This window comes from Grosmannia clavigera (assembly GCF_000143105.1).
Source record: "Grosmannia clavigera kw1407 unplaced genomic scaffold GCSC_173, whole genome shotgun sequence".
Classification (NCBI taxonomy): domain Eukaryota; kingdom Fungi; phylum Ascomycota; class Sordariomycetes; order Ophiostomatales; family Ophiostomataceae; genus Leptographium; species Leptographium clavigerum.
The window spans coordinates 791917-819358 of record NW_014040765.1 but is presented as its reverse complement, the minus strand read 5'-3'; the positions used below and the strand labels follow the sequence as shown (position 1 = coordinate 819358).

The 27442-nt window shown below is 57.6% G+C and overlaps 7 protein-coding genes across 7 annotated transcripts; 5 read left to right on the top strand and 2 right to left on the bottom strand.

Annotated features, from left to right (window-relative positions):
- Positions 1-243: 243 nt before the first annotated feature.
- CMQ_7389 (lmbr1 domain containing protein) lies at positions 244-2459 on the top strand (the record flags this gene model as incomplete). Its single annotated transcript, XM_014314394.1, has 2 exons — positions 244-566; positions 629-2459. 2 exons carry the CDS (start codon positions 244-246, stop codon positions 2457-2459), a joined length of 2154 nt encoding a protein of 717 aa, XP_014169869.1.
- A 2983-nt stretch (positions 2460-5442) lies between these two features.
- CMQ_7674 (calcium homeostasis protein) lies at positions 5443-6449 on the bottom strand (the record flags this gene model as incomplete). Its single annotated transcript, XM_014314679.1, has 2 exons — positions 5443-5933; positions 5990-6449. 2 exons carry the CDS (start codon positions 6447-6449, stop codon positions 5443-5445), a joined length of 951 nt encoding a protein of 316 aa, XP_014170154.1.
- A 5229-nt stretch (positions 6450-11678) lies between these two features.
- CMQ_7426 (uncharacterized protein) lies at positions 11679-13796 on the bottom strand (the record flags this gene model as incomplete). Its single annotated transcript, XM_014314431.1, has 2 exons — positions 11679-11979; positions 13570-13796. 2 exons carry the CDS (start codon positions 13794-13796, stop codon positions 11679-11681), a joined length of 528 nt encoding a protein of 175 aa, XP_014169906.1.
- Positions 13797-16744: 2948 nt separating this feature from the next.
- Positions 16745-19108, top strand: CMQ_7078 (uncharacterized protein; the record flags this gene model as incomplete). The annotated part of the gene is made up of 1 exon (XM_014314083.1): positions 16745-19108. The coding sequence occupies one exon, from the start codon at positions 16745-16747 to the stop codon at positions 19106-19108; it is 2364 nt and encodes a 787-aa protein (XP_014169558.1).
- Positions 19109-20551: 1443 nt separating this feature from the next.
- CMQ_7654 (short chain dehydrogenase reductase) lies at positions 20552-21991 on the top strand (the record flags this gene model as incomplete). The annotated part of the gene is made up of 1 exon (XM_014314659.1): positions 20552-21991. The coding sequence occupies one exon, from the start codon at positions 20552-20554 to the stop codon at positions 21989-21991; it is 1440 nt and encodes a 479-aa protein (XP_014170134.1).
- Positions 21992-22677: 686 nt separating this feature from the next.
- On the top strand, positions 22678-24050 carry CMQ_7582 (golgi GDP-mannose transporter; the record flags this gene model as incomplete). Its single annotated transcript, XM_014314587.1, has 4 exons — positions 22678-22944; positions 23007-23097; positions 23159-23539; positions 23611-24050. 4 exons carry the CDS (start codon positions 22678-22680, stop codon positions 24048-24050), a joined length of 1179 nt encoding a protein of 392 aa, XP_014170062.1.
- A 1051-nt stretch (positions 24051-25101) lies between these two features.
- On the top strand, positions 25102-27201 carry CMQ_7130 (mboat family protein; the record flags this gene model as incomplete). Its single annotated transcript, XM_014314135.1, has 4 exons — positions 25102-25123; positions 25187-25231; positions 25306-25405; positions 25461-27201. The coding sequence occupies 4 exons, from the start codon at positions 25102-25104 to the stop codon at positions 27199-27201; spliced, it is 1908 nt and encodes a 635-aa protein (XP_014169610.1).
- Positions 27202-27442: the final 241 nt, after the last annotated feature.

Genomic DNA, 27442 nt, shown 5'->3' with positions numbered 1-27442 from the left:
GCCGCTTACGTAACGCCATGCGAGTCGTCATTCTCCACTAGGCCGCATTTGCCAATCTGCCGCTTCTGCCTCTCGATTCTCTAGTCTCGTCTCCCTGCTCCAGAATATCACGAGCGCCCGACAGCCGGCGTCTGCACACGGAATTTCGGACCTGTCAAGTCGTGCCTCTGGCCATACCCCGCTTCACCTCTCCACATCGGCCGAGCGTTCGATGGACGCCGTTGTGCCCGTCCACTGCCGACCATGTCGCAAGTCCTGTTCGCAGCAGCAGCAACTCCGAGCGGCGTCGGGTCCCAGGTGTTTGCCTGTCTGGCGCTCTTTGTGCTCTCGCTCGTGGTGCTGCTAGTGCTGCGCTACTACCTGCCGCTCCGCACGACGCCGGCCTACCTGCTGGTGCCGGTGTTTTTCGCCTTGTGGCTGCCGGCCAACATCATCCTTCTCGTGCCCATCGACCTTGCATCCAGCGCGCGGACCGATGACGAGGCCACGCGGGGCATCTGGCTGCCTGAGTCGGTTCTGCGCGTTGCCTGGAGGATCACATACTGGCTGACGTTTGCCCTGACCTGGTAAGTCCAGTGTGTTTGCGTTCCCGGTGATCCGGCCTTGTGCTGACCGGCCTTCATCGCAGGACCATCCTTCCGATCCTGGCCGAGTACTCGGACGCGGGCTTTCGCGAGCCCAAGGACCGGCTCCTCTACTCGCTGCGCCAGAATGGTCAGTACCACCTGATGGTGTGTGGACTGGGGCTGGCCGGCCTCGTGTACGTGTTTGTCACGTCAGGCGCGTCGTTCATGGCGCTCAAGAGCCTGGTCATGGCGCTGTCGTACTGCTGGGGCCTGGTGCTGGCCATCTACCTGATGGGTCACGGACTGGTAGCCATTCCGCGGCGGCTGCTGCGGACGGCCACCCCGAGCCGCCGACTTCGACGGCTGCAGACCCAGGCGCCCAGCCTGTACGAGAAGTTGGAGGAGGCCGAGATGGACCTGGAAGACATTGAGCTGCAGGTGTCGGAGCTGAGCCGGCGCAAGACGGGGTCGGCGCTGGAGTTTCGCGACTGGATCGACGAGCTGGCCGAGACGGTTGGCCAGCCGGGTGCCCATCTACGGCCGAGCCTGGCGGCGTCTGCACCGGCCGAAACCCGGACGATCCCGGCCGTGATCACGAAGAAGTACATGGCCGACGTGACGCGCCAGCTGGTGCGCAGCCGCCATGCGCGGTCCCGCTACCAGAGCGAGTGGACGCGGCTGCTGCAGCGGTACGCGGAGACGCAGGTCGTGCTGAGCTCGGTGACGTCACAGCGGCTTGACCGTGGCAGTGGCAACGGCAGCGTGTTGACGCCGTATACACGCTTCGTGTTGCACTATCACGTGATCCCGTACGTGCGAACAGCGTTGGGCGTGGTTCTGGCTCTGGCCTCGGCCGCCATCGTGTGGTCGGAGCTGGTCAAGGCGGCCCTGCCGGCCGCCTCGGTGGTCAACCTGAGCGTGGTGCACCATTGGACCGGCGACAAGGGTCAGGTGGGCTTTGCCGGCCAGCTGATCGCCGCCGGCTGGATCCTATACATGTGCACCGCCGCGCTGGCATCCGTTACCGAAGTTCGGGTGTGGCGAGGCCGCGCGCTGGTCAGGCGCAACACAGCGCACGAGTCGGCATTTTGGTACGCGTCGCAGGTCGCTCGCCTGAGCATCCCGCTGTCGTACAACTTTATGACCTTTGTGTCGCCCGGCGTGTACAAGAAGACGGTCTTTTACGACTTCCTCGGCCGTCTGATCAACCTGACACCGTTGGGCGAATGGTTCGACTACGTCTTCCCGGCCTTTCTGCTACTGCCCGTCCTGGCCACCTTGCTGGGGCTCTACGGCAAGGTGCGGCGTGTCTGTGGCTTCGCCGACCGCCTGCCCGATGGCGACGACGACGGCAATGGCGACAACACGCCGCACTACGGCACGGGATCCTGGCGTGAGGGTCGCGACCTGATCGAACGCGAGCTCGACGGCACGTCCATCCGGCAGCGGCGACAGGCAGCAGCAGGAGGAGGAGCTGCTGTTCGCAACAGTCGTCGGACCGGCGTCGACGAGGAAGCCGGATCGACCACGACGCCATTTGCTGTCTCGCCGTCCAACTCGGGCTTCCTGCCACCTCGGACACGGACTCTGGGCAGCGGCCAGCCGAGATCGCCAGCTGCTGACCGGTCCGCTCAGCAGAATACCGCCACCGCCGATGACGACAGCGACAGCGACGGCAACTTCTTCCAGCTGCTGGGTCATCGCATGAAAAACACCATTGACACGATCGAGCCGCCTCGCTGGCTCCACGATCTCGGCAACGGCATCAAAAAGCCCAGATGGATGGGTGGCGACGATGACACAGCATCGGCAGACGCTCCCGCAATTCGCCGTTGGTTTGGTGGCTCGTCTGGAGACTCGTCTGGAGGCTCCGACGGCCACATTCGCCTCTGATGCTGTAGCTTGGTGGACTTTTGCTCATTTTCTTTGTTTCTTATTTTTCCTTATTTTAGTACACGTAATGCAAGCGAAGCCTGGGACAGAACAGACTAGATATACACGAGATGAAGTGCTGCGTACAGGAAGGGTGTTGACCAAGGCCGTGCTGAACAATCACGAGTTGAAAGGGGCATATGTGAATTGCAAGCAGGTTAAGAGCTTTGAAGCCCCCTCCCTGGGCAACACGCCTTGTATATATAAACAATTGAAGATGGCATCATCTCGGTCATAATATTGTGCAGCTCAGAATCAAAGCAAACATTCAGCAGAGTCGGGAAGAGGGTCTGATTTTCCGGCTTTTTGGAGGTGATCTGTGTGATCAAAACAAAACTGGGTTGCCGTCATTGCTGTTTATTCAAGGAAGAATCTCTCCAAGTCTGGGACGCTTCCAATGGAAGTTAGCTGTCCTGGAAAGTTTACGAAAACAATCAAAGAGAGAACCCCCCTTCCTGCTAAAAAGGGTCCTCTGCAAAAAGGACACAGGCAACCATAAAGGGAAACTTCCACCCACTTTTCCAGGAAAGGAAGGAAGCATTCGTCTCCAAAAAAAAAACCCAAGCGGCTCTGAGACCAAAGAACCCTCAAGCTGTCACGAATACCATCGACCTCTACAAATCCCCAGCTGACGAAGAAACAGAAGAGTAACGAACCGGGAATTTGAAGGGCGAGCTACAGAGGTGTTTGAAGCCTCTGAAAGCATTCGCTTTGTGCAGAAAGCTGCTAAACCAATGGTCCCTCTATTGAGCAAAGCCCTGTGCTTCCCGAAACGAGCGCTACAGCTTCCCAATTCTACGTCGTATGGGAGCTTATGGAGTACGGAGCATTCTTCGCCTCTGAAAACCTTTTGCCTTTGATCTGAATAATTGTGAAAATTCAAAAACAATGGCCCAGTGCTGATCCTACACCGACACCCTACACCGTCTCTCCAGTTTACTACTCCGTACAAAGGACCCAGGAGAGAAGTTCATTCACCGCCGAACCCCGGTAGAACAACTGCATCATCACCATGTCCGTCGCTATGCATGAAACCTGGCATCCTTACCCTACAGGGGAGACCTGACACCTGCCATCTTAAGCCAGACGAGAGCGAAATGAGAACAAGCGAGAACCCTCGACAAAGCAAAGGCAGGAAGCACACAAAGAGGTGAAGCCGCAAGCACACCCAAGCCAAGGCACCGTGGCGCAAGACATCTCCACCTGCCCGTTTGACGGTGTGCGGCGACACCGGTAGCGAAAGTCGCATTCCTGGCAGGGATTCTCGTTTCCGAAGCATCAGGCCTGACCCGGGACTGTCCTCGTGACGAGCTGCGCATGACGCTCCAAATCTGCCCTGACCAACACCGAGACGAAATGTGCAGCAGAGATACGAAGGGCGGTAGGGGCCGGTAATCTCTTGCACCGTGAAAAAGCTGATCAGCAACAGGTATGTACGCAGGATACTTGGTCGGCTTCATCTCCTCAAGACGAAAATATCGCCACTGGGCGAAGCCCCACATGATCAGCAAGGAACTGCGGTTATTACATAGTATAAGCCAGAAAATGTGAGAGGCAAATTTAAACAACACCGGCCAGGCCCAAAGGCCGTGCTCTGCTCCCAGCCAAACGCACGACCCCGGTTCTCGTGAACCACGGAAGAGTCTGTTTCTTGCAGGGTGCACTATGTACGAATAGGAGCATTTGCAGAGACCAAGGCCGGGGAATGGCTGAGCTACCCGGTATGGAGACTGTGGCAATGCAGGCACTTGCAAGCCCACCGTGGAGGGTAAGATACCTGCCGGCTACCTGGTGCACGTATACGTGGTATACGCGCTCGTATTCTGCAGTTCCAAATGGCCTGCATGCTGCCTCTGGGTCAGCCCTATCGGCAGGTCGGATAGACCGATGTCAGGTGCACGTACGTCGTACACGTACGCAAGACGCCGTCGCTTTGCCGTGCAGAAAGAGGGAATAGGAGAGGGAATCGCTGCAGGTGTAACCCGTGCTCCGTGCTCCGTGCTCTGTACTCCGTACATACGAGCGAGATACCGGCCCATTAGCGACTGCAACGCTGCTGTCGTCTGCCGGTGGCAATTTGCCGCGCTGTCGTGGACAAGTAAGTAGGCGCTTGTGATCCCGAGGCAGCACCGAGAATGGCTACTGACTCGACGTTGCAGGAGAAGCTCCTCCCCCTTTCTTCGCCGCAATGTCGCCTACGGATTGAGACACAGGCGTCTATGTGGAGTCGTCGAAGCACCGTCGCTTAGGTGCCATGAGCACGCCGTGCATACATAGTAGCACGACTGCGAGCACTCGTACTCGTCAGAAAGCGAAATGGGCTAGTAGCATCGGCCGTGATGAGGGAAGCCCTAGGAAGCTTTTTTTCACGCCCGCACTTTTCCTAGACGAGCCTAAAATATACATCCACCCCACCCCGAGGACGCCGTGGCTTGGTTTCTCTCGCAGGGAGTCGAGACAGCGCTGCCTAATCATCCGTCGTGCCGGCTTCGTTGGGTGTCAGACGGCCGAACAAGCGTGGCCAGAAGGGAGGGTCGCATCTCATTTCCCCTGTCAATAGGCCTAGCGTACCGGTCATTCTCATGTCGGTAATTTTGCATGACTTCCCGGACGGAGTACGTAGTCGTCCTTCGATGGAAGCCAGCCGGCAAATCAGAATCCGTCGACAATGCGATTCGCTGGCTGTTATTTCCCCATGGACAAGGCCGGGCCACAAATAGCAGCAACGTTCTAGGCACAACGGCCAGCGTCCGGCTGCCTCGAGCCGGTGACCCCTTTTTTTAAGAGGAAACGGGGAATGGGAAGAGAAATGAATGAAAAGATGACGCTAAGGAGGACTCCATCAAACGGAAAAGTCTTTGGCATTGTTCTGTGGATCTAGAGAATGCCGGAAGAGCCAGGCCCAAGGTCCTGGCGAGCAGCCAATGCCACCCTCCCCCACTGCTCAGGTGTCCTTGTGGAAGCGGTAGGGAGGCAGCCCCTTGACACCGACGTCGATGCGGAAGAGAGCGCCGCCCAGCACGTCAGGCTCGGGCGTGTCTTCCTTGTTGGCGGCGGTGGTGATGAAGAGCTCGGTGCCGACGAACTGGGTGCACGTGATGTTGGGGGTGGGCGGGCGGACCTCGCCAACAACTCGGCCGTCGACGGGCGAGATCTTGAGGACGCAACTGCCGCCGTAAATGGCGTGCCAGATGTAGCCGTCGACGTCGACACGGAAGCCATCGGGCGAGCCCGGGCCGGGATGGACGTAGAGAGCGCGCCGGTTGGACAGACTGCCGTCGACGGGGCTGTAGTCGAAGGCGTAGAGCGTGTTTGCGGTCGTGTGGGTGAAGTACATGACGCTGCCATCGGGCGACCAGCCGATGGCGTTGGGGATGGTGAGGCCGGCTTGGGTCAGCTCGCCCGACTTGGCTCCGTCAAAGCGGTAGAGGGCGCCTGTGGTTGTGAGCGCGAGACGGAAAGACAGAGGATAGGAGACGGCAAAGACTCACCTTCCGGCTGGAACTCGCCCAGATCGAAGTCGGTCATGGTGCCGAGCCAGAAGCGGCCGTGCGGATCGGCGGCGCCGTCGTTGCCACGCACACGGTTGTAGTCAATAGCATCGGCCGCGACATCGCCGCTCGTGTTGGCGCACTCGCTAAACTTGCGCACATATTCGTACGAGCCCGTCTTGCGGTCCAGCACTGCGAGGCCGTGCTTGAGGCCGGCCAGGACCTGTTCGCGCGGATCGACGCCGCGGATGTCGGCCGTCACCGAGATGGCCAAGTCGAGCTGGAGGACCTGCAGCGACGATGGTCCGGCTGCCAGGTCGACCGTCAGCAGCTGGCGCTTGCGGATGTCGACGAAGCGCACGCTGTTGGACTCGGTCTCGTAGAACGGCCCCTCGCCCAGGAGGCAGTGCGCGTTCAGATACGGCTCCTTGACCTCCCACACCTGCCGATTGGTAGCCATTGTGTATGTGGTGCTTCCTGCTGCGTTCGTGATATACGCCGGACAAGCTCTGCACGCGGATGTTTGTTCGAGTGTGCTTGACTTTGTCTGCGAATTCTGGCGGCTGAGTCTTATGCCCACTTCCCCCGCCTGGTTCCACATTCTTCATCCTCTTCTGCCGGAATGCCGGGCCTGGCTCCCTCTAGGCTGGCCGCCTTGGATGGCTCTTGAGACTGTCACGCAGCCGGCGGCTATTGGTACAGCCGTGACTGGCCTGCATGTCGACATCGTGTAAGCTAGCAAGTCATGTGCAATGCCGCCAGCAAACCAGCCAGCAAAACCAGCAACGCCAGCAACCTGCGAATGCCAAACCCCACCTTGTCTCGATGACCGCCTTTTGGCACGTCCATCTTCATCCCACGGCGGACAACTCAGCAGCGTTGACGCAAAGCGGTGGGGGAGGCCCGATAAATGGCGCGAGTCGAAATTTCACGCGAGCCCCCAACTTTGGAATAATTATCTCGCGATTACTTGACTTTGGTCCCCGTCCCGTCTCTGCTGTCTTACCTTGCTTCCTTCCTCCCACGCGGCCTACCCACGCCTCCTGCCCAAAGGGGCAACTGTATGGGATTTGACTCGCCTGGACCTGCCCCGTGCTTTCCCTTTGCTTCTCCTCTCTTCTCTGCCCAGGCTGCTCCGTTTTGCTGCCTGCCCAAACGCCAGAGGCATCGCTTCTCCGTTTGAGCTCGTGACGGGACAAGAGAAAGCAGCAGCAGCAGCAGCAAATTCAGAGGCTGTCGGTGGAGAAAGCCCGTAGAACGCGGCAGCCTCGCACGCTCCCCCTCGCTCGCAGCAAGCGAGCACGGCCAGACAAGGGTATGGTGGCGAAACAGGAGGCCCTCTCGCAGCTTAAGTCGTGCCGGTCCGTAGGATCAGCCCCGATAGCAGCAACGCGCACAATGTCCGTATGGCTGGCTGTGCGACATCCACCGTCGTCGTGCTCATGCATATCTGCTTTGCCACATATTGCCCGGCCTGAAGCCTTCACGTTCACGCAAGAGCTAATATTAGTTTGTGGGCCCGTCCTCTGTCTTTCCGCTCATGCTCGCAATCTTCTTCGCGTTCCTTCTAGCGGAGCAGTGCCAATGTTCTCTGCGGCCTTCCTTGCGCTCTGCTGGGTTGCCGAATGGGCCTTTCTCGCTGCGGGTCTGCTTCGTCCCGAGGCTTCCTCTGGAAATTGGCTTGCGTAGTACTAGCTGTCTTCTTATTTGCCCCTGCCGACAAGGGCAGCAGCAGAGCAGAGCAGCAACAGCACACGAACACAACCAACTGTACCTCACTCGGCCTTCCAACACCGGCCACGGCTCTCTGGACCGGCTCGTTGCCCCTCCACAAAGTGCATGCAGCTGCTACTCATTTCCTAGCTGCAGCATGCGGAATGCAAGCCATGGTATCTTATCTTACATGAACAGCGGGCACTACGTTACCTCTACAGCCAACCGTCGCAAACCCGCCCTGACGGGCGTGGAGCTGGAAAAAAGAGGCAATACCTCCTAGACGCCCCACGACTGCGCCCCACGACAGCGAGCCTGCTTCTGTGGCTTCCGCCGTGATCGTGACAGAAAATCCTGCACAGGCCCTAATTTCCCCTTCTTCGCCGAGGCCGTCCTCGTGCTCGAGCGAGATACGAGTGCACGCCAGCTCTACTCGAGTCGAGCCGTTCCGAAGCCCTCCGGCGCTTGTCCAGGGCCCCGTTCGTATGGAGTACATGCGAGCTACATAGTACTCCCAGAGACGAAGTCATACGGACCGGTTATATTGGACAAAAGGAGGATCGCCAACACTACTCGTGTATGTACCTTACGGGTCTGCGCTAGGATTGGAACAGGGGCCTTCTTAGAGAAATGAAGCCCTTCCGTGTATGATTAGCCGTACTAAAAAAGACTCGCTAATGCTGCTGCTGCAACAGAATAGCACAAAGACCGCTGAGAGGCAGCCTGCGAGTACGAGACGACTAATCTTAGCAGACCGGTGGCAGCACGGCCGGTCAAGCTTTCTATTCGTCGCACCAGACACAGGTAATAATAGCAAGCACAGCCCGTCGGCGCCACTTTACAGCACCACTGCCATTACGAATGCCCGTAGCCCGTGTAAGTTGTAGCTCATTGTCTATTTTCCCTCCCTCCTCTCCTTCCGGCCTCTCATCTTCCAGTTTAATGAGCAGGACCAAAAGTACTTGCATCTTACCAAACGGATCGCCGTCATTCTCAGGCCGAATCTTGGCAGTGGGCAGTTGCGAGCAAGCGCGCCCAGAATGGACGAAATGAGCCATCCCAGCGCTTACGGAGTACTCTGTCGTGGCTTGCAGTCTGAGAGACTACATAGTATCTTACGAATAGTGCTAGCGTGGGGCTGCGAGATGAACAGCCGCCCCGAAGGATACGGCCGGAACAGCCTGCGTCCGTCGTGCGCGCTCGGGTGGTCTTTTCAGCTGATTGCAGCCGGAAAATTGCTGCTTGTGCAAGGCTGTGTGGAGAGCCCTGCGTGTGTTCGCCATTTTGAATTAAACGTGCATATTGACGGAGAAATGCAGCCAATATTCGTAAAGGCCGCATAAATCTCCGGCTTGCGTGATTGCGGATTTAGTGACCATGTCGCTGTCACCTCCGGCCTGCGAAGTCCTCGAATCACCCTCCACCTCCGTCCCCTGTGCCACAGGTGCTACAGGTAGTGTCACTTTTCACTGTGATGGCAAGGTGATCAGGTAATTGCAGTCGGGCAAGGTCAGCCCCCCCAGGTGTGTCGAATCTGGGGAAGAGAGGGAGATACGAGCAGACGGAGATATGAAATTAGGAGGCTTTCGCAGGACAGGAATATGCCTGCAATCGTCAGGCCAGCGTTTTATTGTCCGGTCATCACGGGGGCCAAATACTGGGTAGCAACAATGACGTGTCTCTGCGAGCCGCCGCTGGCAGGCCTGCGCAATATACGTCTTCCCGTATACCACAGGGCCTAAGAATAGCTGCGAGGCGTTGCAGTCCTCGAGGGCAAAATGGCCAAATGACCGTCCGCCATCCGGACGAAAGCCGGGCCAAGGAGATTGAATGGCACAACACAAGATTGCCTCCAATTTCATGTGTTACATACCTGTCTTGCCAGATAAGGCTCCTTCTATAGGCAGGCCACAGGCGGTACGTTTTATTGGCACGTCTTTCTTTGGGCAGCCATGTACGGAGTATGCTCTACGTCGTATGTAGGTATTGAGATCTGGAGATTACCTCAAGCCATCGTCAGCAGAAAGGTCCAGCCACACGAGCTTGGTGCTACTATGTATGTAGTTGCTCCGCGCCCACAAAAGCGACGTCCCATGGCAGTGGACTGGTCAGCCGGCTTCCTCTGCCGTACTCATCTCAATAGATGGCGGTGAATGGTAGCCAATCCTATGTGCAGGTGAGAGCGCCACACAGCTCGTCTGAGCCACACCTTCTTCAGAGAGCATGCGGGGCCACCTCTCTTTGAGGTGGTCACAGCTTTGGCCGCATGCGTCTGAGGCCATGTGTGTGGACCCGGCGACGACAAGTACTCCGTATTCGTACTTCACGGAGAAGATCCTGCGCTCGGCACGCCCATACGGAATATGCAGAATGACGAGTAGGGGGTGTGGACCCTCGCTGCTTAAGGCAGTACTTAGTTGTACATATGCATGGATGCATGGCCCGTCCACGCTCAGTTTGCGGGAGGGCTGACTCCCAATCAGCCCAAGCGAATGCTGCTGAAGACGAGCGAGTGCTCGTACATAAGATACATAGTAGCAGAAGCAGGGAGCCATTTCAGGCGCCAATGCGCCCATCTACACGCTGGTATCTTACGACTGCACGTCCCGTAGACGCGCATCGGCAGCGACAGCGCAGAGCTTAATATTGACAATCCCCCCGAAGAGGAAACGGGACAAGACGCAATCGCCCTGGCGATCCATAGTCGGACAGCATCACATGGCCTGAGAGTGGCACCGTCCTCCGTCTGCGTTCGATCTGCAGGCGCTCTTGGGCTGGGCATCGGCGCCGCTTTCGCTGTGGAGGCCAGAGGCACGATGTAAGCCGATTTTCTTGCAAAATACGCGCATGGTGGAGGATGGCGACGATGCTTAGCTGGCACTGCTCCGTAATGCGATACGAGCGAGCCCTCCGCAGGCGCATCGATGTCCTGTCTGGAAAGCGACTCGTACATTCCGGGTAGGCCGAGCGTGACGGGCGTGTTGGGCATCTGCCAGCCGCTCGGCCCGCGTCAGAGAATTGGAGCCCGCGTTGACGCCCAATCTACCATGGAGTCCTGCGTGGTCCCAGCTGTTTTAAGGCGATGAGGGCAGCACATGTCATGTCCGTATGCAGCTAAGGAGGATTGAACGCGTGCTTCTTAGCGCATGCAGGCCGCCACGCACAAACCAGGCACGGCTACGTGTCGGGAGGCGGTGACGTCGGCCCTGGTGCTCTGCAGCTTCCTCTAAACGGAAGCGGAAGGCGCCACTGCTCTCTGGCCCAATCTGGCGCGTGTGTTGCACGCTGCCAGGACGTGAGACATCACAATGTGCCATCCTCCGCGAGCACGCCGACCGGGGGAAGTACGTGTACGCTCCCGTGCAAAGCAAGACCGATCAGCCGGAAGGAATCTGCCCAGACAAGAGCAAACACGGCACAGGTGTGCATGTACCTAAGCTGTCACCATCGCATGCCGAACGAGCTATATGTGACCTTTCCCTGCCAGTTCGTCATTGGCCCCATCTCCTTCCTCATCTGACACCTAGCTCTGGCTCAACGAGATCGTGATTTCCTAGTCGGTACTTCCTGCGCTGTCACGCATCCACTAATTGCCCTTTTTGCCCGCTGTCGGCCACCTTATCTTTCCTGTTCAAACCGTGCCTCCCCAAGTATTGCACGATCCTCTCTGTATGCAGACAAGGATAAGGGTCTGTCCCCCCACATCCTGCGCTACAAAACTTTGCGGTGAAGGGCCGCCTGCCTCCTCTGATCACCAGCTAGCCTCGCCTGCAAGACTGGATATACCGTATTTTGGCAAGATAGAGTATGGAGAACGAATACTTTGTACCATGTACGGGGCAATGTGCGAGTAATGGCTCATCCTCGACACGCTAGCCAGGCTTCTGCCTTTCCTTCTTTCCTTTCCTTTCTTTTTCTTCTTTTTCTCTCTCTTTTTTCTCCTATTCTCTACCCCCTGCTTTTTCTTCTTCGTCCTTTACGAGGACCGCTTCTCCCACCTTTCCACCCGTACTGTCTTCCGTATTCCTGCTGTCTGTCCAGCGTTGGGCGTATGCCACTCGTACTCCATACTCCTGTGCCTCTCTTCTTGGTTCTTGGCAGACGCTCTGGGTTCGGCCAGTGGCACGCCTGTGCGCAATCGCCTGACCTTTCCTCCACACGCACCACGCAATGCAATGACGGGCCACTCATGGTCCCCTATCTTCTCACGCCCGCTAAAAGCAGTCTGGCCACAATCTTCCGTATTTCGTTTCTCTTCCAGACCGACAGGGACGCGCCTGTGTGCCCCAGCGCTTCAACAAGAACAGCCCCTGTACCACGTATACGAGCACACGTATCCTGCTCCGTACTCCGTACAGCCATCATCACCCACAGCCCCTGGCCAGCAAGGAGGGCCCACCCATGGCTCTCGTTCTTGGGACAGCAGCCTGGCTGGCTGGCCGCCAGGCCAGACCACTTCTGGACGGAAAGCGTTTCGCGGCAAGTCCATAGCTTTCCCGGAGGGTGGAGCCGTCTTGTCTGCTGGCCACTGTGCTCTATATTGGTGGACGCTACCAGGATTGGCCCTGCTAGCAGGCCTACTATGTACAAGTTTACGATACTCATCTAGCCCCGCCCCTCTCGCTTTCTAGTCCTTGGGAGTAGAACCAACAGCTCGGCGCCCGACGCGCTGGCACTTTGCTCTTTTTTGTGACAGGTCAGTTGGCCAAAAACGGCCAGGGACGAAATATTTGTAAGATGCGGTGTGCCTTGGCTGACGATGGTCTACGGAGTACGGAGTACGGAGTACCTGACGCCGCGTTATCACTGACGGACCGACGGAGGCGAGTTGCCAGGTGTTCGTGCACAAACACGCGGAGAAGAGAGACACTCTAACCGCTGCCCACTTACCAGCCGTCGCCTTGACGCTTAATCTGCTGTTGTGCATCGTTCTCTTAGTTCCCGTTCCCCCTCTCGCTTTCCTTGTCCTTCCATCCCCTCTTCCCCCCCCCCCCCACGGAAGTGAGCCGTGTCCCCCTTCCCACCTGTGACCTCACCACTGAATCCTGCGGCTCAGACGGTGAGAGCGCCCGGGGGACTCGGCGTCCTTCTGTGCCCCGGCAGCCCACCAACAGCTGGCCGAGGACACGAGGATCAGGCACGGCATCTCCTGCCGGCAGGGCAACGAGCACAATAAGCCCAGTCCTAGGACAAGTTAGGTCAAGCTTGGACAACCTTGGACAACCTTGGACAATAGCCTGCCAGATGCACACGATGTGCTGCAGCGGCACCCAGCCGGCTCCATCTCGTAGTACGTACTGTACACTAAGGACTCATTGACTTGCAGTATGCAACTACTCCCTTCCCCAGTCACTCTGGGTTAGGCCCCCCCCCCAAGAGATGGGCAGGCCCGCCCCCCGCCACTGGCATGATCCCTATTTGCCGCCTCCCGTTCGTACCCACCGGCGAGTACACTCTCGTCAAGGCCATACATCGGTGAGGAGGCAACGGCTGCCATGTCCTCGCACATAGTGCGGCCGGTGTAAGTTGCCTGGCGCCCTTCTTCGTACGAGACCAGAGCTGCTGCTTGTGTGCTCGGCACATTCTTCCACATGCATACACTACTAACTTTGTATCGTAACATGCCGTTTGCCCCTAGTATGGCGTGGCGCGCATCAAGAGTCCACTCCGCTGAGCTGTCTCGATTTCGGTTGGTCACCTGCCCGATGCCGCTGGCCTCGCTCACCGTCTCTCACCAAAAAACTCATTCTCCCAGCTTTATCCTCTCCTTCCCATCCGGGCCGCCCGTAAAGGCAATGCGGAAATGATAATCTTTTCCGCTCGAGCTGCCCCCGTCACCGCTGCCGCGAACGTTGCCTGCTACATACTCGCAGCCTGGACGGAGCACGGCCAGGCGGACGGAGTCCACGACGTCGTCTGTACATAGTATGCTGTCCGTGCTCGCACGAGCACGTCGAGCTCGTATGCTGCCAGCAGCCGTCCAGCATGTTCGAAATCCACTGTTCAGCCCGTCAGTGATGCCCATGTCACAGTACGCTAGTTTGCCCAGAGTGAGCGATGATCTTGTGGCCGAGCTCCCGCTAGGCTTGTCCATCTGCTCGTACTACTATTACACCGAAAGTAAAGGGTGGGTATTATCTGGCATTCCATGCACTGCTGCTATAGAGCAGGCATGCCACAGGGGATAGAGTGCCGGCTTTTAATTCTTATATTTGACGTCGTAAACGAGGCGCCCTGGCCGTTTTACTCGCCCATCTTATCGCGCTGCCCGGATTGTATCTTGAGAGATTTGTATGACTTGCACGCGCCATTTGGGTGGGGGTAATCACCAACATTACCCACGGCCAAAAAGACACGCGCCGGAAAGTGAGGAGAGAGAACAGGTACAGATACGGCGTGCTCTGAAAAAAAAAAAGGAAAAAAGGAAAGAAGAGAAGAGCCATCTAAGCCCTCCTCCCACCTAAGCCCACAGCTTATTACTCGGCGTGAGAGAAGGTCCAGGGGGAGGGGGTGATACATAGTAATGGCAAGCCCTGTCAACACCCCCCCTGTATTCTTGCAAATACTCCCATACCCCGGCATTGACTTACACGCTACCTCGCTCTGTCTTGATGATACTATTATTTTCTTGCCTCGTTTCCCTTCCCTCCCCCCCTGTTACCCTGCCACGAAAAGTACTCTGTATGCCAAAGTATCTGTATATAACGTATGACAGTCAATCGTGACGGAAGGAGCCTGGCTGGCATGGCATGGAAACGACGTGTAGCCAAACGGGTCCGTTAGAGAAAACGGTCAAGGTGCCGGGCGTCGAGTTGCTGCCTCTCGAGTAGCAGGCACGGCAGCTCTGGTTGCGGCTTCCCTGCTTGGCAGCGCCTGGTACATGGTAGCAGCAGGAGCGACCCCGTCCATCGCTCTTGCCTCCGCCCGCTGGAGCTGCTGGCCACTGGCTCGACAGCTCCTCGTAGTCGGCCAACTACGAACAGCTCCGTACAGTACGGAGCAGGTATGCTACATAGTACCGTATCCATCCTTTCTCCAGCGGCACTCTTGGGTCGAGCCCGTTAAAAACGATATGTGGCGACAGGGGGGGAGTTGTCTGACCCCCCTCCCCCCGAAAGGGCAACCAAAACGGGATAGTCCATTCCGTAGCAGCGGCACCCTTTACGGAGCACTCCCGTGGACTCTCTCATTCCCAATTTATAAATTTTTATCTTACTTATTATTCCATTATGTTCTTCTGTTCCATTTTACTTACTCCGTATGGAGTAATTTATTTTATTTTATCCTACTCTATTCGATTTTATTCGATTTTATTTCCTATTTCCTATTTCCATTTTGTTTTCTTGGACCTCTGCCAGCTGCGGTCTGCCTGCCTCTCTTGTCTTCTCCCACTTCGCATTACGAGGACCGGCGAGGACGAAGAGGATCCTGTTCGACAGCAGAGCCAAGGATAGGACGGGACCCCATCACGTCCTGTCACCCACTCTAGCGCTCCAGGCTCGGCTTCACTGGGAGCCCGTCATTGCGCCTGGCTACTATGACTGGTCGGCCTGCAGCGAAACACAAACATCTTGCTTCCTGATCGCCCGCCGCAGTCGACGAACGAGAGAGCGGCTTGGGCGAGTGCCACAAGCACCGGCATCCACTGCTCGTCCATACAGCGCACACCATCCGTCATCCTTACGAAACCTTCTAGCAGCCATCTGTTGTGCATTTCTACCGTATGCCGGTATGTCCACTCGTACCCCCCTGTCATCGTCTACCCACATCTCTGGCACAACTCTTCTCCATATTCAACGTCCCCCTTCACCTTCTTTTCCTCTGGACTTGCAGGGCCTCTTGTCTTTTCTTCTCCCGTCCATCACAAGCCCTCCCCAACCACGTCTTTCTTTGATCATCCGTGCATTGCAACTCTGTCGACTGCTTGCATATAACACTCCTCTACCTTGGCTATGCACCCAACCTGCTCGGCACATACTTGCTTCTAGTCCTCCCTGCCTTATCCCTGCTATACCCCCCCTCATCAGCTTCATACTCTCTCGTTTTGACGACGTCCTCTCCAGACTGAACAAGACCAGCAGACGCAACTACATTCAGGACAGCCATCGCCTCCAAGCTCGACAAGCGGTACCGACAGCCATCAGTCTGTCCGTGTCACGACATCCACCATTTTTGCTGCAGCCAGTACAGCCCGACTTCCGAGTCCGTCAGCGGTTTCTAGCCCGTCGTCTTCGCAGCTACTACCACGGTCATCGCTCTTTCTGCATCAAACTGCTTCCTCGTAGTGGACTCACCTCGTACTCTTGGGGAACAGCCTTCTTGTCTTCGACAGGACGAGCATCAAGAGCTAGCCAGTCGCACTAAGGCAACCCGGTTTTGCTAACCGGAACCCCTCTCGTGGACTTCAGCGTCTCCCGTGTTGACGACCTTCCTCCTGTCTTCTTGAGACAGCTGCGAACCGGAAACCTATCCCCGACTCGCCTTTGGGACGGGCTCGACCAAAATCGACCACCATTCTGTTCACTGCTGTTAAGGCGGTGTCAGAGTCACTCTTTATTTTCCCCACGGCACTCTTAAACCGTCGCCCTGGCGGTCGTCACAGTTTCCTGCACCTACACCGAACCCCAACGTAGCCGACCAGCTTCTGCTACCATCGGTGGTAGAGCTGGTAGTGGCACGACTGGGACCAGAGCTCGCCGTATCTCCACGATCACGGACGTTGGCAACTGTCTGAACTTGGCAGAAATCAAACAAGAGGCCGGGAGCGACCCGGCACAGTTCGCTCGCCTTTCCCAACTGAAACGGCCGTTTTCAGACGACTTCTCCGTGTCGGGAAAGCTGGGTCTCCGAGGGGACTTTGTGTCTGCAGCTGCATTGGCCGCAGCAACTTCTGCAGTCTCCGCAGTCGTTGGCACTGGTCCGTCCAACCAGCAGCTCGAGACGAAGACAGACTCCTCTCCATTCTCGGCACTCCAGGGACAGGGCGGTCAATGTCAGAGTTTGCGGGACCAAGACGCACGAGAAGGGGAACACCACAACTCGATGTCGCAGAGGGGGTCTGCGCCTCACCGTGCCTCGCATCACTCGTCTTTCACCACCCCTCCCTCGTCCGAAGAGGGCAAGGCTGCGGCGGCCGCCGGCAGCACTGCACCCTCTCACATCCCGTCTTCCCAGTCGTATCTCCGCGATGAGCCTTTCTCGCAACGCGAGATGCTGCCTGCCGATCAAGGCAATAGCAACGGCAACCGAGGAACTGGAGGTGGCGGTGGCGGCAGTGGTGAAAACAGAGGGAGCGGCATGCCTCCCACGATGGCGTCAGCCGGCTCGGTTGACGCACCGGCGAGCCTCGAAGACCGGGGAGCCCAAGCAACACCGCCGAGGGCGTTTGACGTGCTCAACATGCTCAATCCCTCTGATGGCGGCGAGGGCGGCTCCCGTCCGCTTCCACGGACGAGGCCGGGAAGTGCGAGCAGCCATGTCTACAGCCGAGCCAACAGCCGGACTAACAGCCGGACAAACAGTCCGTCTCTGGGCATGGCAAGACTAGGCAGCAGTGGCCAGCAGTTCTCCGGAACGTCGGCCCCATCGATGGCAGGTTCGCCGGCCGGTGGCAGCCATTCGGCTCTGGCATCTGCAGCCCTGTCGGCCAATTTCGACCGTGAATCGTCTCCGTCGATGGCACACCAGTACCAGCCGCTGGGGGCACCTCCAAGACGCATACTGACGCCAAAGTCTCCCCGGCGGGTGAGTTCTGGCCGGAATACTTCGTCTTATGGCGGGAGCCCATATGGCCGACCCGGCATGGCATCAGACCTGCCGCCAGTCCCACCACTTCCACAAAACATGCGGCCGCCAGCCCTTGGCGGTACGAGCTCGGCCAACATGGCCATGCCTTCGCCCAGTCTGTCTATGCCATCACTTTCGGCAACACCACCACGCTCATTTGCACATCCGATATACCCAGGCGGCGCAGGCGGTCCGGATCCAAGCAGCGGCGGCCCTGGGGGTCATCCCCATTCCCATTCCCATTCCCATTCTCATTCCTTTGACCAACAACATCACCATCATCAGCATCAACAACTACAACAAGGGCGGCCCTCACCGGGCTTCCCTCCGTCTTCAATGCATCGACAATCACAGAGCTTGTACGGATCTAGTATGGGTTCGGGACGAATGATGTCTTCCGGCGGGGGTGCTGGTGGACATCGGGGCGAGGGCTCTCCGTGGCCCATGTCTGGAATGATGGGCGGTGGCGGCATGCAAGCCGGGGGTGGTCCGGGAAGCGGTGGACACGGCATGGGCGAGCGAGGAGGCCGAACGGTCTCCATGTCAGAGGGACAGCAGTTCATCACGATCACGCCGTCTGTGGGCGAAGAAATTCATGTGCCTGTGGACATCCACCAGGCGTCGAAGCAGGCGGACGAGAAGAGACTCCGTAATGCCGGAGCTTCAGCGCGGTTTCGGGCACGGAAGAAGGAGAAGGACAGGGAGGTGCAATTGGGAATGCAGAGACTGGAGGCACACAACCGGGAGCTGGCAAAGCGTCTGCACGAGACGGAGATGCGGAGCGAGTTTTACCGCAGCGAACGCAACCGTCTGTGGCAGGCGATACTGCAGAACCCCAGCATGCGCGAGCAGGTTGAGCAAGGGCCGCCAAGTCCAGATTCGGCAGCTATGAGCACCACCTCTTTTGTGGCCGAGGGCAGTCCGATGTCTTCTGGGTCGATGCAGCAGTATTCAAGCTCGATGCAGCAGCAGCAGCAGCAACATCAGCTGCAGCAACATCAGCTGCAACAGCAGCAACAACAACAACAACAACAACAACAACAACAGCTGCAACAACAACATCACTCCCACCAGTCTCACCATGCACAGAAACAGCCACTGCCGCCGATGTCAACGAGTCCCCCGAACTCCGGACCTCTCGGCATGGGCTCGCTTGTTCCCGACTCGTTCAGCCTCGAACGGCCACCCCGGCGACGGCGTACAGACTCCGGCCCGGGGTCCGATTTCCATGCGATCTCCTACTCCTCTCCGCTTCCGACCACCCTCCCTCCCCTGCCACAGACCGGCTATCACAGCCTGACACCGTCACCGCTGTCCGGATCGCCCAACATCCCAAACCCGCGGTTGCCTCCGCTCCGTCTCGAAGCGGTCGGCACGGCCTCTGCTGGAAGCAGCGTTGGCCGCTTAGGCGGCGGAAGTGCAGGGGGCTACACCACAGCGTCGCCGTCACCGGAGCCGTTGCTGGGACCCTCGGTTCCTCCTCCGCCAGGGCCCTACCCCCCCATAACAACATCAGCCCCCTCGTCGGTGATGTACTCGCGAACCTACGAGACGGCCGGTTGGGCCACGGACTCGCCATCGCCACATCCGTCGCACGACCAAGGACACTTTTCGCGATAGATTCAAAGAAAGTGCAACGGTGCTCCAACCCCTTCTCTCCCATGCCTAGACCAAGGCACTCACCCAGCCGCGGTCCACAAACCAAAATCTATACTTTACGATCCGCAACTCCTGATACCTGTCCCTAGCCGGCAGAAGACGAGAAGGGCTGACGCCTGGGTGGAAGGCTGTTCCTGGACGAATCCGCTATTCCCTGTTAGAAGAGATGGCATAGGTTGGGCGACCGACCGTCTGGTTTCCGGTGTTCATTTTTGCTTTCCCTTTAAGCGAGCTTTGCTATTCTTTCCTTCGATCTTGCTTTACTCTATACTTTCTCACCATTTCCTTTGTTTTGCCTCCTATCAGATACTAATACTGTATTGCATCTGCCGACTGGACCCGATCGTACCGTCCATATGCTGCCGTCGCGCCCTGCAACTGCTAGTTGCCAAAGTCATACCTCATCGGATGTCAAGGAGAGCAGCAAGGGGGACTTTCATCTGCTGTTCAGCACACTTATCCTACTGCTTTTAATCACACACATCTCACTATACCCCCTTTCTCCCTCTTCCGGGATGACGGTTGCATCTGAACTTGTACTTTGGTTACCGGGCAGCAGCGTGCCTTGTGTCGGATTTTTGTTTTTGCTCCCTTTCTTTCATTGGTTTTACTCGTTGTTCGGCGAAGAGAGGGAGGAACAGCACCTTATCTTGGACCAGCAGCAGACACCTACCCCAAGGCAGGTCGATGGAAAATGCATATTGATTGTTTTTTGGGAGTTTGAAACCTGGTGTTTGAGGCATACGGGGATGGGGCAGGACATGGAAAAGAAGCGCGCAACAGGCCGGGTCAACAGGGCCGTGGACATAAAAACGAGATTGCCATTTCTGGTTTTTTTTATTTTTTGTGGATTGCTTGGAATGGGACAAGCAAAGAAACTAGACATATTGCATGGCGGAGCGGAGAAGGAAGGCCATGGGCTTGGGAAGCAAAATAAGCGAAGGGGATGGAGGTGTCTTTATCGTGGCGTTTGCTCCATTTGTTTCACGGCTTATCTTGTTTGCCTGCTTGGGTTTTGGTCTTCTGGATTTCCTCCTTCCAATTTAGGGCCGTCTCTAATACCGTCCGATATCCCCCTGTCAAGTTCTCGCGAGCCCTCTTAATGTTTCTACGCACACAGATTGATTACCAGCAGAATAAAAGAGCAATAGACTGTATTACGGAGTACTTGGGTGTAGCCTGTATATGTAAGCAGCGTCTAAGTGCACCGCACCTTCCGGCCCCTATATTTTGTCCCCCGCTTCAGGTTCTCCGCCTTTGTCTCCTGAATGGGAAACTGCCCCGTACTCCGTACATCTCCACGTTTCTTTCTTCCTACACCTGATGGCGGTCAGGCAGTCGCATGCCTCCGATCCATTCAGCTGAGCGATTTTGCTCGTCCGATACGCCCAATCGCCGGTAGGTATGGAGAACGATCTGGCAGCGGCCATGTCGGACGCGGACAGTGTGAGCGGCGCGAGCGAGGGCAGCATAGGCAGCACGACCAGCAGTCCGGCGGCTGGTGATATGGGAGGCGATTGCGCTGCGAACAAGGGCATTGGCGACAGCAGCAGCAGCCGCGGCTGCAAGCCACGGGTGCAGCTGCCGGCGAGCTGTGGTCCTCCACGAGCAGGCATGCCGACTGTGGCGCTCATCTGGATTGTCTTTGGAGGGACTGGCCACATTGGCCGATCTGTGGTCAAGAGCGCCCTGGCTCACGGTGACCATGTCGTCATGGTTGGCCGGACGTTTGAGACGACGCCAGCGGCCATGCTGGCGATGGCGACCGCGGCCACCGAGCATGCTGCCGGAGCGGGTGGAGCGACGGGGGCCGCGTCGTCCTGTCTTGGTCTGCTGTGCGATGTCCGTTCGCGCGATTCGGTCAACCGGGTGGTCCGGCGGACGCTGGAACGGTTCGGCCGTATCGACGTCATTGCCAACTGCTCGGGCTACGGTGTGGTTGGGGCCTGCGAGGACCAGGACGAGTACGAGCTGCGCAACCAGTTTGAGACCAACTTTATGGGCACGCTGCACATTATGCAGGCGACGCTGCCGGTGCTGCGCCAGCAGCATGAACAAGACCAGAAGAAGAGGGAGCAGAGGGAGCAGAGGGAGCGGAGAGAGCAGAGCCAGCAGAGCCAGCACCGTCACCGACACACGCAGCCGGGAGGGCGGTACCTGATCTTCAGCTCGACGTCGGGTGCCCTGGGCGTGCCCGGGCTGGGGCCCTACTGTGCGTCCAAGTATGCGGTGGAGGGCCTGATCGAGGCGATGCAGTACGAGGTGGACCCGTTCAGCATCAAGGCGACGCTGGTAGAGCCGGGATATGTGCGGCGGGATGACCACTACCAGCCACAGCAGGTTGGTGCTGCTGGCAGTGGCAGGTCGGCGACGGTTGCCAGCAACCCCCTGCCGACGTGGGGTCACTTTCTGATCAAGCCGCCGAGCGAGCCGTACGCGAACGCGTCATCGCCGGCCCTGCATGCGACCCGGCTGGTGCAGTGGCTGGGCGACCGGCAGCCGACGAGCGTGGTGCAGTGCGCAGAGCTGGTCTGGCAGCTGGCTCACTGCGCCTTCCCGCCGCTGCGGCTGCTGCTGGGGAGCTATGCTATCGAGAGCATCCGCGACCGGCTGCGGTCGGTCACCGAGGAGCTAGAGGACTGGAAACACCTCAACTTTCCGGTGCCGTCTGACGCGGCACCGGCAACGACGACGGCGATGACGGATGGTGCAGATGGAGAAGGCGGAGGACCAGAGAGAAAGGCAGCCGAAAAGGATGCAGACACGAAAGCGAGAGCAGATTCGGGCGCAACGAGCGCAATGGGCGCAGCAGACCAGGATGAGGACATGGACGATACAGAGTAGGCCGTCTAGTTTCGTTAGTAATAGCTCCAACTGGAGCATTCGAGGCAGCGACCGGCGCTAGTCCTTGAATGGATGGTGCTTTGTCATGGAGAAGGCTAGGACCGTGCACAGACGCGATCTGGCGCACGGTGTAGATACTAGCACACGACACACACGACAGCGTTTCCGTAAGGAACACGTCACTCGGTGCACAGTGCCGCGTAGACACGCGTATGCACGTTACGTTGCTGACGAGAAAGCTGTCCGCACAAGCGAGTTTTGCACCCCAATCTACGCGCGTCTTGGTCTCCCTTTTCGACAGCTGGCCCTTCTCTCGATTCATCACGCACAAGACGCACGTCCACACAGTATTGGTTCGTCCAATTCGCCTATCTCGTCCCAACGCCCTGCCGGGTTTTGCTGCGCGTTCCGCCTCCAAGATTCGCATATTATTTGCCGTCCATTTCCCCTTCCTCTGATTCGACGGATTTTCGACATAACAAGCAGACAAAGGTCCCCACCCCCTATTTTGTCACTTGCAACCCTTCGGTCCTGAACTCTTGTCTTCTTTTTTTTCCATCTTTTGGCGCCGAAGCGCTTCTTCGTTTTCTTCTCCTTCGTCTTCCTCGCCTTTCTCCCGTCGCTCGTTTCTACTGCTTCCTCTCTCGCCTCTCACGTTCGTGTCTTGCCAATCCCGTCCCGCAATCATGGCCGACAAGAAGAACGAGGACTATGTTGTCCGCATGCCGGAGAGCGATGCGTTTTCGGAAAAGGGCTTCAGCAGCCGGTCCAGCACGTATTCGTCGCGTGTCGGTCACGGCTCCGCCGCACCGCTGAACATCAACCAGCTGGACAACAGCCCGGGCCTGTCCATCCTGGCGTATTGTTTGGCGTCCATCAGCATGACCGTGGTCAACAAATACGTCGTCTCTGGCAGCGCCTGGAACCTCAATTTCCTCTACCTTGCCATCCAGGTACGGCTTCCTCTTCGTGGCCATTGGCGACACAAACGCCCTGCTAACCATTGCGTCCACAGTCCACGGTCTGCATACTGGCCATCCTGTTTGGCAAGCAGGTCGGCCTGATCAAGCACCTCTCTCCATTTGATCCGGAAAAGGGCAAACGATGTACGTTCTGACGACAAGACTTGCGGTGAACCGAAGAAGAAGGAGGCTGACCATACAACAGGGTTCCCCATCTCGCTCCTGCTCGTCGGCATGATCTACACCGGTGCCAAGGCGCTGCAGTTCCTCTCGGTCCCCGTGTACACCATCTTCAAGAACCTGACGATCATTGTGATCGCGTACGGCGAGGTGCTCTGGTTCGGCGGCCAGGTGTCCCCGATCACGCTGCTCTCGTTCGGCCTGATGGTGCTGAGCTCCATCATCGCCGCCTGGGCCGACATCCAAGCCGCACTCAACAGCGTCGGCCACACGGCCGCGGCCACCGAGGCTATCTCGACGCTGAACGCTGGCTACGCCTGGATGGGCCTGAACGTCTTCTGCTCGGCCTCGTTTGTCCTGGGCATGCGCAAGGTGATCAAGAAGATGAACTTTAAGGACAAGGACAGTAGGTGCTTCCGACGGGGATGGAGAAGCGAAACGCTCGCCGGACAGTCGCTAACCAAAACACCCACACAGCCATGTTCTACAACAACCTCCTCAGCATCCCGATCCTAGTGGTGTGCTCTCTCCTGCTCGAGGACTGGTCCAGCGAGAACCTGGAGCGCAACTTTCCTGTGGAGACGCGGACGAAGCTGCTGATCGGCATGGTGTATTCGGGGCTGGCTGCTATCTTCATCTCGTACTGCTCGGCCTGGTGTGTGCGCGTGACGTCGTCGACGACGTACTCGATGGTGGGCGCGCTGAACAAGCTGCCCATTGCCGTCAGCGGTCTCGTCTTCTTCGACGCCCCCATCACGTTTGGCAGCGTGGCGGCCATTGCGCTCGGCTTTGTCAGCGGCCTGGTGTACGCGTGGGCCAAGGTGCGGCAGTCGGTCAAGCCGAGCGAGTCGCTGCCGATGCAGCAGCCGGTGATGAGCGCCAGCTCGCAGAGCAGCAAGGACGCGTCGAACGCGTGAGCCGGCTGTGGAGGTGATCCGAACAGACACCCGAACAGACACGGGCTGCCTGACGCCATACACTTCTTCCAATATAATGCAGCCCATGTACGGTGGCCGTCTTCCATACTTTGCTTCTTCTTTTAACCAGCTTCTTCTTCCCTTTTCTTTTTTCTCCCTTATTCCTCTTGGATTACGTTCCGTTCACTTTATTCCTTTTAACTCGCATTCTGCTGTATCGAGCAGGGAGACGGGGCAACCGTCTTCACATGCACTTGTTCACATGATGATGCATTGAGAAAACCCCAACCTTTGTTATAGACATTTTGGAGGGAGGGTATCCGATTTTGACGCCAGTTGTTTCGAGAAAACAAGAGCGGGACACGGGACGGCGGCGGGCCAGAGAAGGACGGAGAACACGACTGGGATGGCGTTTGAGGGGTGGCAGCAGCACCAACGACACGCCCTCATTATATTTCCTGTTTTTGTGTTGTTATTATGCTATTTCTGTATCTCTGTATTTTGTTTTGCTTCCGTTGTGTCGCTTTGAGGTTCCGGGGCCGTTGGAGGAGTTGCCAGGGAAAGGATAATAAAGCGAATCGTATTGAACGAGCATGTATTGACGATGATCGTATTCAACGAGCCTGTTTGGACGATGCAGATGTACGGGAGTATAGTGTCTCGAAGCAGGCACATGCAGGCGTTGCCTGTGCTGATTCGGCGCGGATTTAAACAGGCGATGGTGGGGGCCCTGGAGCTCTGATTTAGGGCGGTTGCTCCTGCCTAGTCTTGACATTCCCAATTTTTTACGCCTACCTTCTCAACACTATTTTCCAATTTCTCTCGGCAGTCTTGTGTGCCGCTTCTTTTTGTATCTTTCGCCTCGTCAGTCCTCCCCTCGCTCCACCCGCTTCTCTCGCTCTCTCGACATATCTCCTCACCGACAGACCGAGGCCGATCCTGGGTGGGTGGTGCCACGTCGAGGACAGCAGCCTTTGCCGCTCGCAGCCTCAGCCTCAGCCTCGGCACGGACGACCAGCAATTGGCAGCAGACGGCAGGTCATCGGCCACGATGCTTCCCTACATCAACACGCGTGCGTTGCGGACGTCTGGGCTGTGTGTGTGTGTGTGTGCGTTTCGCTGACTGATCTGTGCAGCGTTTGTGTACGCGAGCGAGCGGGTTGGAACGTCTCCCGATGAGCGTGAGTACGATCGAGTCAGCGAGAGCGGATGTTTCTATACCTTTCTCTGCTGACGGCTGTTGTTCTGGCCCCAGTCAAGATTATCTTCTCCTTTCTCCTGTCGTACCCGCTCGCCGGCCTGCTGAAGAGGGTGCCTGATGCCCGTCCGGACGCCAAGAACCTGTTCATCATAGGGTAAGCTGCAGCTTCTGTCTCGGTTGGTCCTGTCATATTATTCACACTTCTGCAGCGTGGCACTCTTCTATCTCGTCGGGCTCTTTGACCTGTGGGACGGCCTGCGCACGATTGCCATCTCGTCGGGCGCGGCCTATGGCATCGCGCACTTTCTCCGGGGCAGTCCATACATGCCCTGGATTGGGTTCGTCTTCTTGATGGCCCACATGTCGGCCAACCAGCTGGCACGGCAGTCAACAGACGATCCGTCGACAGTGGACATCACGGGGGCTCAGATGGTGCTGGTGATCAAGCTGAGCGCGTTCTGCTGGAACGTGGCCGACGGCGTGGTGGACGACGACCAGCTGACGCCCTTCCAGCGTGACCGGCTACTACGCGAGCTGCCGTCGCTGCTGGACTACGCCGGCTACGTGCTCTTCTTCCCGTCACTGCTGATCGGTCCGGCCTGCGACTTTGCCGAGTACCGCCGCTGGCTCGACACGTCCATGTTTGCCGTGCCGGCTTCGGTCGATCCGGCAAAGCGGCCGCGCACTCGACGACGACGCAAGATCCCGCGCAGTGCCACGCCGGCTATGATCAAGATGGCCACCGGTCTGGCCTGGATTGGCGCCCTTCTGGTGCTCAGCCCGCACTACAGCCCCGCGAATCTGCTGGCTGGCGGCGAGGAGGCCGCGGCTGGCAGCCATGGCTTCATCGGCCGCATCGTCGAGTTTCTGCGTCGTGTCTGGACCCTCTATGCCGTCGGCTTCACCACCCGCACAAAGTACTACGGCGTCTGGTCACTGACCGAGGGTGCCTGCATCCTCGCCGGGCTCGGCTTCAACGGCGTCGACCCGGTCTCGGGACGCATCTCGTGGAACCGCGTCCAGAACATCGATCCCTGGGGCGTCGAGTCCGCCCAGAACACGCGTGCCTATCTGGAACACTGGAACATGAAGACCAACACATGGCTGCGCAACTACGTCTATCTGCGCGTTACGCCGCGTGGCCGCAAGCCCGGCTTCCGTGCCAGCATGGCCACCTTTTTTACCAGCGCTCTCTGGCATGGCTTCTATCCGGGCTACTATCTATCCTTTGTGTTGGCCAGCTTTATTCAGACGGTAGCCAAGAGTGCGTTTTTTTTTTTTCTTTTTTTTCTTTTTTTTCTTTTTTTTCTTTTTTTTTCTTTTTTTTCTTTTTTTTCTTTTTCTCCTTCTTTTTCTATTCCCTTTCGTCTTGCTGACTCCCACCCAGACTTCCGTCGATATCTGCGTCCCTTCTTTCTCGACCCCGTCACCCAGGCCCCGCTTCCCTCCAAGACGGTCTACGACGTCCTCAGCTTCCTGGCTACCCAGATGGCCTTTAGCTTTGCCGTCGCGCCCTTTGTGCTGCTCAACTTGCAGGACTCGTTGCGCGCCTGGTCACGTGTCTCCTTCTTCGCCGTCATCGGCGTTGCTGTGTCCACGGCTGTGTTTGCCTCGCCCGTCAAACCGGCGCTGAAGAAGCGGCTAGAGGCCCGAGCTGCTGCTGCTACTTCGGCTATGGCAAAGTCTGAGACGATTGCGCTTCCCGGCGGCGACACTGCTGCCAGTCTCAAGCCGCCGACATCGGCAGAGACCGACAAAATGACGATATCCGCGTCCGCGTCGCCCGAACTGCCGCCCACAAAGCTGTTTGCCGTGCCGCCTAACGTCATGGGCTCTGGCCTGCCGGCCGACCCTGAGGGCGAGCTGGACGACATGGTGGCTGAGCTGCGCAGCGACATGGAGCTGCTGCAGAAGCGGGCGGCCGAGCTGGCGGCCAAGAAGCGCTCTTGAGTTGTGTATGCGTGTCTATCTGCACAACTGTATAATCTCGTTTCAAACATAGAACCGGCCTCAGCCTTGAAGTGTCTCGTATCTTGTACTAGGTCATTATTGGTAACGCTGGGACACATAATAGAGCTGATCATTGTCATTTTCGTGTCATTTGTCATTGCTTGGAACCAAACGCAAATCGGCCACGAGACCACGAGACCAAAAAAAAAAAAAAAAAACAGAACAAAAGCTGTGCGACTGG